General features: G+C 37.2%; 1 protein-coding gene across 1 annotated transcript; it reads right to left on the reverse strand.

Moving 5' to 3' along the window:
• Positions 1-728: 728 nt before the first annotated feature.
• On the reverse strand, positions 729-8,255 carry has1 (hyaluronan synthase 1). Its single transcript, XM_066683564.1, has 5 exons — positions 7,914-8,255; positions 6,666-7,350; positions 5,875-6,100; positions 4,144-4,276; positions 729-3,142 (listed from the first exon to the last, which is right to left on the reverse strand). The coding sequence occupies exons 2-5, from the start codon at positions 7,344-7,346 to the stop codon at positions 2,467-2,469; spliced, it is 1,716 nt and encodes a 571-aa protein (XP_066539661.1). The 5' UTR covers positions 7,347-7,350; positions 7,914-8,255; the 3' UTR covers positions 729-2,466.
• Positions 8,256-12,192: the final 3,937 nt, after the last annotated feature.

The raw sequence follows: 12,192 nt of genomic DNA on the forward strand, positions 1-12,192 counted from the left end.
CATTATTACATATTATTATTATTATTGTCTACATTAGTGGGGAAATGCTGTTCTCTCTGGTTTGTTTATGTTCAGGTGATCTGCATCTTATTAGGTGGAACAGTATGTGTTTTATGCAACCAGCCACAGGTGTCTACCAACATTTGTATTTATGGTGTGTTTTCTCACTTACAGAATCAACAGCATTTGACAACATACATCTCCAGTCTCGGGAATGATATTTCCAGGTTTAAAATCTAGAAAATCCCCATTTCTGATGACACATCTTGAAGAAGGGGGTAGTTTTCGAGACTACAAGCACTTTAAGGCTGAAGACAGGATAGTAATGGTAATGCCAGGAATGTGAGGACTTCTATATTGAGGGTGGAGTAATTCAGAAATGTTGAACTACATAATGTTTAATGCATTCTAGGTATTAGAGCGAGAAAACACTGACAGAAAATAACACAAAAACAATACAATATAACAAGATCAAGTCAAGTATATCTGTCAATTCAGACCAGTATAATACTACAGAATATTACAGAATGTAACAAAATAACATGTTTTAACATTTTTATTTTATTTGTTTGATAATGATAACATTCAGCCATTTTTCAAGCCTTCATTACTGTTGAATAAAACCCAACGACTTTCTCTCTCTCTCTCTCTCTCTCTCTCTCTCTCTCTCTCTCTCTCTCTCTCTCTCACACACACACACACACACACACACACAGTGAAAACTTCCTATAAAATAAATACACATAAATAGACATTACAGAAATTCAATTTATGTCCAAATTTTGTAGACACCCCATGTAAACAGTTATGTTTGCAGCTTTAATGGCACATGAGCTTGTATAATCTCCATAAAATGCACTGACCACTAGAATGAGACCTGGATAACAAGGTCACCATGCTCAGTGCCAACTACATAAAGCCATTTAATCTTGGGAGCAGCAGTAATGGGTTCTCTGTTGTTATTGTTCTCATGGCTGCCATAAAATTCTCACAGCAGTGTTCCAACATGTAGCCTAAAGAAGTAGAGCCTGTGAAAGACATTAGAGCAGCATCGAGGAGAAGCGTCCCTATTAATACCATTCATTTTAGAAAAATAGTGGATCAGTAGGTGTCTATAAACATTTGACCATAGAGTGAAAAACAAACAGTGTTCTGTTACAAATTGTACAGAGTGCATCCCATTACGGTTTTGTCATTGAGATCATGTTTGTCAGCTCAAACAGTTCCACATAAAGTGCCTTTAATTAATTAAAAGAACAGTATAAAGTCACTTGAGGTCACTGGAAATATTACAGAAATAGTAACTGATGCATTAAGGCCATCATCAGTAGAATAATTTCACCTAATACTGAAATTGGCATTGCTGATTGTAGCAAGTCTGCTGCTTCAAAAAACAGAGTAACTGATAGGAATGAACACTACTTCAAACAGTGAAATTCATTACTTGTCATATATTGGCATATCATTTAATTTTTTGAGATGTAATATAATAATTCCTTTTTTTTTAGACATGTGAAGGCAGCCACTACTTTTTTCAAACTGCTGTTAATGCAACATCACTGGTGAGTTCAACATACTTGCAGGAGAGCACTAATAACTCAATTCTGTCATGTTAGTTAAAGTTAGAGCCTTTTGACATGAAATGATTCACTATAGATGAACATAAAATTTCCATACAGTGGTGGAGATAGGAACCAGATGTCTACAATGCCAAAGTAATATTATTCACTATGCAATAAATATTAAATGGTCTTTTGGGTTTTTATTTAATATCAGTGATGGAACAGATGTGGTACATATGGAGGAAAAAACCTGGGAGACAATTATTTACCAATTTAGAAAATACATTTTTAACTAAAACTACTGTAAAAAAAGAATATTTGTCATATATACACAGCAGCGTAGTGGATAGCACGGCACCTTCCATAGAGTATAATTGGGTTTGATTCTTTGATTCCCAGGCAAACATACCATAAATGACCATTTTCTGTATCACTTCATGGAACAATTATATTTGTTTAGAGGCATTAAAAGCTTCATATATCTGATTCCTGTCAGCATTACTGTGGCACACTTCATATCAAACCATTCTAGTTGACTTTGTTCAGGCCTTAACTGCCTTCTTATTCATAAATGCTAGAATTCCCCTTTAAAACAAGAGGATAATCTCTTGCACTTTAAGTAAGCAAATGACAAAATTTACAAATACAGTACAAATCCAGTCCTACTTATATATTCATCAGAATTGCACAAAGTCCTGTAAACTTGACATCCATCAATATATTTGAGATTAGTGTCAGTCTGAAATCCCTAAATGTAAGATCTTAGTAGTAAAAAAAACGCAAAAATCTTAATAAAAATTAAAATAAATAAAAATAAAACAAAAACACCTCATATTCATTCTGTACACAAGGTAATAAATAAAATAAAATAATAATACAAATGGTATATTACTGTAAACGAAAGTTACACACTCACATTATAACTTTGCGAACGCTTCCGGCACACTCTGCGGAACCACACCCAATAGAGGAGACACATTATGAGCCAGTAGGTGACGTAAGCCATTGAGCCAAAGATCAGAAACCTGATCTCCTCTTGCTTCTCAGCTGTGGTCCAGTCTAGACGGCTCTCCCGGTAGATAGTGTAGCCCAAGCCGCTCAGCAAGATTGCCCCCCACACAGATAGTGGAAGCAGGGGAATGTAGTTGCCCACCATCTTGCGGCGGCCAGAGGTCCCCCAGCTGCTCTTGTTCATGGTCAGAATAGCAAAGTACTTGGCAGGAAGCAGGCTGGTCATGTAGAGGGCAGAGTACAGAGACATGAAGACCATGACTGCTTTCTGTCTGAGGATGCAAGCATACGCTGCCTTAATGAGTCCAATCAACTGGATGCAGCACAGGACCCACAAGATGTCCCAAAGGCTGCCTGTCCAGAAGAGCCGGATGATGGTGGCTGTGACAAAGAAGGGGAAGACACCGGACACGATTGATTCATAAGTCATCCATAGGTGATGCTTGTGCCACCACATGGCGTTGTACAGCCACTCCCGGAAGTAGGACTTTGTCCAGCGAGTCTGCTGGTTCAGCCACCGGAGGAACTGGGCTGGAGTCTCTGTGTAGCACTTGGAGCGAGCCGTGTACCTGAGTAAAGTGAGACAATTAATGATAGGGACACTGTTCTTGCATGAACATATCTAGTACACGTTAGCCCTTACAAAACACATATGCAAAATCACTACTCAGATGGTTCTGGAGGCAACGCTGCCTTTGAGGCAGAAAGAACATAATTGGCTACCATCCAACAGATGGGGATGAATGTGATTGGTTACAATTGATCATCCTTTTACTGGCACCGTGCAGTCCGCTGTCAAAAAGTTAAAGAAACTGCACACTGGCGGGTGTCGCACATTGGAAGTTGTGACGTGTGTTAAGAGCGACAAAAATCTTTTAAATATTAAATATTAAAATATTTTAGATGTTACAAGATCACCATAATCTTCATAGAATTACATTTTGAAAATGAACAAACCAAAATGAAATACATTTTAATTAAATACTCATTAATTATTTTCAAAACCTGAGCCGCATCAGAGGTATCAAAGAGCCGCAAGCGTGTTGCCGACCCCTGGCCTAGGCAAAGATTTACTGGTATATAGCGTATAATTTCAAATTCTCTGGAGCCGCTGCAAATGTAAATAAAAAAATTATCTACAACTAATCATCTAAATTCAACATACTTTACCTCACTAAGGCACTTACATATGTATGTCACTTAAGGAAAACTAGGTATGATTTGGTATTTTTGCTCCTGGTTTCCCTCTACATTTGCAGTGTGTAATTTTTTTACAGCAAATTCCTGAAATCAAGTGAAATGGGGAGGGAGTAGGGTTGTTTCCAAACTGGCCAAAATAGTGCAGTTTCTACAAGGCTGAGCCTGGAGTAGCAATAACAGAGGCTCTGTTCTCCCTGTTACAGGTCAGTGAAGCATTATAATGATTTTGAAGCTGTACATTTAAGAGATAAATACAACCCTTTGGGGTTTGTTTCTAAATAAATGTTTTCAGAATTCCCATTTGAAATCCTACTCCCCCTTTTTTCTGTACATATGATATGACGATAAAAGGAAAAGTAAAAACACTAACTTGGTGGCGTAGCCCATGCTCAGCATACGGTTGGTAAGATGGCGATCATCCCCGAAGGTGCAGTGTGTCCCAAGGAAACTCTGGTTGTACCAGTCCTCCAGAAACTGCTGTAACAGGTCATTCCTATACAGACCTGAAGAACAGAATGAAGCACTGGGTTAGTTTTTAAAATTTAATTATTATTAAATATAATATGGTAGGTATAATATATGCCCACATATGTGTAGACACTTGCTCCAGTTGATCACCTGATCCAGTTTGACTTCTGGAATTGAGGGAATTAATTGTTTCTAGAGCAGTTTTAAATCCAGACCTCGGAATGACACTACACCTGGCCAGTCAGGTACATTAGCAGTTGCAGCTATAATGTCAATATGACCGGCCATTTTAAAATCCTGGCATGTAATCTGGATCCAAAATTTGGATATGAAAACCTCTGTTCCAGAGTTTCTCAAGCATTTTTCAATCATGGTACCCTTTTAAAGTAGGCAAAATTACAAGTCACCCCATTCAAAAATGTATTAAAAACATATTCTCACACACACAGGTACCAGCAGACATCATTTTAAAAAAATATTTTGTTGAAAACGAAATTGTGAAAAAACCGATAAATTGCATTTTTTATTGAAATATTTGCTTTAGAATGAGATGTGTTTTTGCACTGTCCAGTTCCACTGAAAATACAGACTAACACTCATTTTGTTGAGAGATAAGTTTAGAACATTGTGATTTTTTTTTACTTTATTCTCAAAATATTCAGACTTTATATCTTAAAAAAATTGACTTTATTCTCAGAATATTCTGAATTTATTCTGGGATGTTTTCCATTTATATGCTGCATTTTCATGATACATTTTGTAACTATTATTTTTTTTTTTTTTTAAGTCAGCTACGCTACGCCATTATATACTGGGTTAATTGCACCCCTGACAAAACCAGATGACACCCCATGGTGCTCCAGCACCTCTGTTAAGCAAAGCTGTTCTAGTGTAACAGAGGATGTTGGAACTTCGATGTAAAAATTTGATTGGAGTTAGCCACAAAAAGTCAGACAAGGGTCCAAAATAACACTCCTACTTTTCACCAAATTTAGTTCCACTGCTTCACAACTTAATGCAAAAGTAGTATATACTCCTTCACCTATGTTTGGCACCAGGCATGGTGGCCTTAGGGTTGTGTGTGGCTGCTCCATATTATAGGTGAATGGAAGTCTGTGCCTGGATATTTTTTAACATACAGTGTAACCTTAAACATAATTACATCCACATACTAAGGATTACTTTTCAGTGACTATACAGAAAACAATGAAAAAAATATACAATTCTATAAAATGTAATAAATTAATACGACCTAATCACTCTGAGTCTACCATGTGTGGATTAAGCCTAGACTAAACTGCAGCACCAGTGATGAATCACCTTTGAAAGTTTTTTAGCCGAGGCTTAGGCTTAATCCACATCTGGGAAACTGTCCCAGGGTCTTGCATATACTCTGTATGATTACCACAGATGGTAATTTCCCCTTAAAAGAACTGAAACCCACTTGACTCATTTTGGGAATGCCAGGGAAAGTTCAGGGAAAGAAGTCAAGACCCTTTTCTGTAGTAACTGACCGTGTGCTACATGTGTGGACTTGAGGTCTGCAAGTGCATGAGAGGAGTGAATCGGAATGCAAATGAGTGAGTGTGTAAGTCAGTAAATGAGTAAGAAGTTCAGATGAATGTGTTCTTACCTAAGGGGCCACTAATACAGGAGACACAGTTGAAGAAGGACTGGCAGGACCTCTCAATGTTGAAAGCCATCCAATACCTCAGGCTGCTCATGAAGCTGATGTAGGAATCCTTTAGGTTCAGGATCATCACATCTCCACCTACTGCTCCATACCTCTGGTTACTCTCCAACACCTTCACCAGCTCCACTGTGGCCAAAGGGTCAAGCTTAGTGTCCGAGTCACACACCTAAGAATAAAAAAACAAAACAATGGAGAACATACCTGAAGTAAAAACATTATCACATATTTTCAGCAGTAATTACCTGAAGGCTTTGGACAATATATTAGAAGGAATGCATCTCCATTACACCAGAGTATGCAGTTCCACTTAGCTCAACACTGGAGAGACGTACAACTGTCTACCTGACACTTGTCACTGAGTGTGGTAACTTTATAGCATCCCTTTTCAATTCATGCCCTTCTCTTGCAATAATGGGAATGTGAAAGATTTTTAAATTCTCCCTATTACAGGTCAGGGAAGAATCACATTGATCAGGAAGCTGTCATTTAAAGTAATGCTACTACCCAGTGTTGCTTTAAAGAGTATATTTCTAAGTCAGAAAAATTGTTAGGACTTTTATTTTGCAACAGATCCTAATAAGCAATGACTTACAGTAAAGTGTTCTCCACTATACTGAAGGGCACCATTCTAAAGGCTACATGAAACCTACCTACTTTTTTTGAATATTATAGATATGACTAAGCCATATATAATTTTATGAACTTTTATTTTGTAACCATGTCTCACTTACCTGAATATAGTCCACAGTTGGTCCTAGTGCTTTGAAGGCTGTGTACATCACTTCTCTCTTGCCTCCCCACTTTTGCATGATGCAAACGCACCTCTTGCTGTTGATTAGTTGCTCCACCTCCCGGCGCTGAGGGTCCTCCTCAAATCCAAGCCCACTGTCCCCCCAGGGTCCAGCCACCTGACCCTGCTGAACCTTGGGATCCCATGTATGATAGTTGTTCTTCCAAATATAGCAGCCAGGATCTTGGTCGGCGAAGATCTCCCGGAACATTTCCATCATATAACGGTCGTCTTCCGAGTTGCCGTCAATCACCATGACAATCCGGAGGAGTTCTGATGGATACTCAAGGGCCCTTACAGACTGTAAACATTCACGAAGATATACAGGGTCTTCCTGAAAAGCAGAGATAGTGAAACCAATGGTCCGAGTGTAGGAACAAGGCTTGGAACGGGCTCTCATCTGTCGGTGCTCAACAAAGGCAAAGATGCTCTGGACCAGAAGATGGAGGCTCAGGAGGAGGCCATAGAAGCCAAAGGAGACAATTCCATATGGGGAAGAAATGATGGGAATCCCGGCAACGTAGGCCCATATTACCAGACCGAGTACGAGGAGGGCAAAGAGGAATGTGAAGAAGGCTCTAACCACAGAGACAAGCCTCCTTAAAATTGGTTTTATTTCCATATTCCTGAAAAACAGTGTTGTCCTGTTTAATGGTTATGATCTACCAAACTTGGGAAAATTCCAGAGACATTCCGTGTTTTTCATTTGCAGTGATTCCCTCATAGTAAGACACCATAGCCTTCCTTCTGCCCCATCACTAAACACAATGCTACAAAATGAGCTAATAACAAATTTGGGTTATTCAGTTTCCAAAAATAGCTAAAAAAATTAACTGGCAGTTCATTAAACTGATTTTATTAAAATGAATAAATAAATAAATAAATATTTATTCATTCATTCATCATCTTTCCCACTTGATATATATATATTAAAACTAGCCAACTATTTCTAAACAATTACTTGGAATAACTTTCTATGATCAAGCTTTTAAAAGCATAAAATGCTAGGCGTCTGGTTTCTATCTCAACCATTCTGAGTTATTCTAAATGAAAACATTTCTCTAGAATGAAACATTTCACAATGAACTACTCTAAATCACTTCATTTTGAAGAAATTGTTAAAAAATACATATTAATTATAGAAGAAACAAGAAACAAATGCTTGACAAATATTACTACTGGAAATTACCTGTGAAGTTCACCTCCGTTTTAGAAGTATACTAGTTTTATGTGGTTGTAGACGCTCCTTCCAATATGAATTCCAAAGTGAATTCAGCTAAGGTTACTTTAAGGAGGATCGATGAAGCTCCATTCAATGTCTATTGAGCTACTGAACTCGTTCTCTGAACTCTTATGCCATCATACCCTCACAGAAATGTTCCAAGAAAGCCTTCCCCAAGGAGTAAAAACTGTTTCTGAAGACAGCCCAATAAAACCCTCCTCAGCCCAACACTCACTCTCTCACACACACACACACGTACACACACACACACACATACATTGATGCTCTTCAGGAGAACTCTTGCCTGAAAGGGTCTACAAAAAAACTTCAGGATACCGTCATCTTCTCAAATTGCCAGACCAACAACGAGCACTGCGTTTTTTGGAAAGAGCTTTCTTATTACCTTTAAATAATAATAATAATAATAATAATAATAATCGCTTCACTAACGGCAGCAGCCGGAGATTTGTTTTCATTCAAACCCGTTTCAGAAGAATTACCTGCTGCCGCCGTGACGTCATCAACCTGTTTAATCAGCCCGGATGAAATTAGCATTAATCTCTTCGATCTCAATCCAATGAAAAAACCAATCACCAATTAATCAGCCCTCAATCATCATCCCATCATCAGTCCCCCACGCGCCTGAAAAGATCAATCACTGCAGTGCTTTACCTTGGTTTCTGTTATTTACTCAGCCTTTTTCGTTCCTTTCTTGGCTCGGTCCAGACATAAATATGCGCCCTTTCCACGAGAGTCTCATTTTATAAGCCCCGTGTTAACGCCTATATGTGCGCGAACCCCTTAACTGTCGTCACGTCAGGCTGCGCGTGAGTAATCTTAGGGAGCGCCCCCCCTCCTTAATGCTGCTCTTTAGTATTACACACAGTTCAGGGCTGTATGCTTTAAAATCATCTAATATTCCGGTTTGTGTCTGATACGAATAATAAAAACATAAAACTGACTTAAACGTGTTAATTTAACCGATCTGTAGCAATTTGTCTGGGTGTAACTCGCGTGAACGTGTGTGTTTTACAGTTTAAAGTGGACTTTACTAACTTAAGTAACTAAGTAGGAGCACATCTGTCTCTCACTTTCTCCTTTCTATCTACTACCTCTCTCTCTCTCTCTCTCTCTCTCTCTCTCACACACACACACACGTTCTCTTATTTTGCTCTCTCCTTTTTGTGTATTTTCTTTCATATTTTTCTTAATTTCTTACATATTTTTCTTATATCTAGCTTTTTATATTTTTTCTTTCTTTTCTAATTTTCTCTTTTGGTTTCTCTCGCTCTCTTTATGCCATCTTTATGCTTTTGTACAATTTCTTTCTCCATTTTTTTTCCCTCTCACTTTCTCTTCTCTTCGTGGCTCTCTGGTTTTTTTTAGATATTTTCTTTCCTTCTTTCCTTGTTTGTTTAGTTTGTCTTGCTGTTGTTCTTTCTTTCCCTCTTTATATGTATGGACTCTCTCTTTCTTTCTCTTAGTCTCTCTGTATCCCTCTGTCTATCAAGCTCTATTTTCCTGTCTGTCATTTCTTGTAGATTTTATATATATATAATTCTTTCATTTTATCTCTTAATATTTCTTCACATAATTGTTTGGCTCTCTGTAATTCTTGTTTTTCCCTCTACTTCTACTTCTCTGTTTCTTTTACTCCCTCCCTCCTTAACTTTCTCTCCTTCTCTCGATTTGTCCCCCTGTTAACTTTTGACATACACACTAAAATCACCAGTGTTCAAGCAACACTTAGTGTTAACACCGAGAGTGTTAAATTATTACACTAACAGTGTTAATTTAACACTAATAGTGTTGCTTTAACACTGGTGAATTTACTGTGTATGTAGTGTGTATACATTGCTGTATATACACTGTAATTCTAGTATATAACTGCATTGTAACTACTGAATTTAGACAGTCATTGTCTGTGAGAACAAAGCTGCCTTGGCATTGGTTTTGAACTCCACCGCAACTGTTCTTTTTTTTCTGCCCCCTCATTTGTCCAGTAACGAGGCGTGGGTTTTCAAAAAGTCCTGAGGAGTAATGGAACAAATGTGTCAGAATTACATTGGCTACATAAAATACAGAACATGTTGAAATGTGCCTAAAAATGTATAGAAAACATTATCTTTTTAGAAAAAAATATATTTTCATTTATTATTATTATTATTATTATTATTATTAGTAGTAGTAGTATTGGATAATAGAATTGGATAAAATAAATTTCATTTCTTTGGGAAGCTTTTTATGCTGTGAGTATTTGATGGCATTCAGCCATAGGAGCATTAGCGAGGTCAGGTACTGATGTTAAAAAATTAGTTCTGGATTACAAACAGCACTCTAATTCATCAGAAAAAGGATAGAGTTCCATTGCTTCAGTGCAGGGGTCTGATCACGGTGAATATAAGCTCAGTAAATTGATCAGTGCTTTTGTATGGAGATTATACAAGCTGTGTGTGTATATTTCATTCATTGAAACGGGTGTTTTCAGATTTCTGGGCAAACCTGAGGTAGTGCTAGGCAAAATGGAAACAAATCAGTATCACGATAAATTAAACATTTTACCTCGATAATGATTAATGAATGAGTATTCATTTTGGGTTTTTTCTCTCTACTGTAAATCTGCTCAAGTGTTAAAGCAGGGACTTATTTTTCTAATGATGGTGGGAGCTTGTCAGTTTCTTTTTTCTGAGCCACATTAACTGTCCAAATTTGGTGATGTGATTGTGCTTCAAGTGTTGACACAGTCAGGTGGTGTTACATTTGGTAGTGGAAACAATTCTTTTGTCTTAAAATTATTTGTTTGTTTGTTTGTTTTTGTTTACATTTGACTTCTTTATGTCCAATGTTGTCTTCAAGTGTTGAAATATGTTTAAATGACAGACAGCATTTTTCTGCACAAGTGGCTTGGTTGGCCTCGACATGATAATTTATTAAATCACATTAAATGATAATTTGATTTCATTGATAAATACAAGACTACTTCAAATATAATTTCTGAATGTTAATTGCCCAGCCTTAATCTGAGGAAAATTCTTTCATGAAAAATCTCTGCAGATGCTTCAGAATTCTTAGTAGTGTACATGTGGACTACCCTCTTGGCTGTAAGTTTTAAGGCATCAGTTGTGTAGACTAAGACACACTTAAATGCACAATTATGGTTTATTTGTTGGGGGTGGATTTAAAGTTTAAATGTGGCTTGTGCAAAACACATTAGAAGCTTCATTTTTATATGCTGTGATTCCAATAGCAACCTGTGCTCTAAAAATAAACAAATAAATAAATAAAATGCAGATACGCATATTTATGTATGATCACTGTAGAGAACGCATTCGATTTTTATGTAGAAAATAAACAGAATTTTTTTTTTTTTGATCAGGGTTTGATTAAACACTTTTTTAATTGATAAAACCAGTGAGCATTTGGATAGCTTTGTGTAACAAAAAATATGTTGCATTTTGGGAAAAGGGAGGATGACAAAATTACAGCATCTAATTTTTGTACAAGGGTCTGGGCCATTAGTCTGTGAGAAAGAAAAAAATGTCTATCAGGCTCTCTCTCTCTCTCTCTCTCTTAAATCCCTGTTCTGTTAAATCCCTTTCTTCTTAATCTCTTTTTACTTTCTCTCTATTCTTTCTTGCTTTCGCTGTGCTTTTCAGTCTCTGTCCCTTGCTCTCTCAGTGTCTCATGTTCTTTCTCAAATCCCTCATTCTCTGTCCAAGAAGTTTCCACTACACTCTTAAAAATAATGGTGCTACAAAAGGTTCTTTGAGTGATACCAAAGAAGAGCCACTTTTAGTTCCATAACGAAATGTTTTTGCTAATACGTATAAATGTGTAAAGAACCATAAGATCAAGTGATAGATTTTTAAACCTTTAAAATGTTCTTCCCATCCAGAAATGCTGGAAGAGGTGGCTAGGGAGATGGAGGTCTGGGTTTCTTTACTTAGACTCCTGCCCCTGTGATCCAGACCCAGATAACTGATAATAGACTGGACTGGATGGTTCTCAAACTCACACACACACACACACAAACACAAAAAATGTATTCTTTATGGAAGCAAAGTGGTTCTTCAATGGCATCTCTCAAAGAAAATACACGCACACACACACACACACACACACAAAAAAAAAAATACACAACTCTGTGCTCTTTGCACTGCAACACACAGTATCTTTACTCAGGAATTTTACATATATTTACATTTATGAAAACATGATTTTTAAGTATTTATGTGTATACTAGAGA

This window comes from Hoplias malabaricus, chromosome 10 (genome assembly GCF_029633855.1).
Source record: "Hoplias malabaricus isolate fHopMal1 chromosome 10, fHopMal1.hap1, whole genome shotgun sequence".
Lineage (NCBI taxonomy): Eukaryota > Metazoa > Chordata > Actinopteri > Characiformes > Erythrinidae > Hoplias > Hoplias malabaricus.

What these genes read in the sequence shown, in the direction of transcription:
- has1 (XM_066683564.1), bottom strand. Translation starts at nt 7,346, where the DNA reads ATGGAAATAAAACCAATTTTAAGGAGGCTTGTCTCTGTGGTTAGAGCC. An exon ending in CTGTATTAGTGGCCCCTTAG is followed by an intron (nt 4,277 to 5,874) that starts GTAAGAACACAT and finishes TCTGTTCTTCAG; the next exon opens with GTCTGTATAGGAATGACCTG. An exon ending in AGCATGGGCTACGCCACCAA is followed by an intron (nt 3,143 to 4,143) that starts GTTAGTGTTTTT and finishes CACTTTACTCAG; the next exon opens with GTACACGGCTCGCTCCAAGT.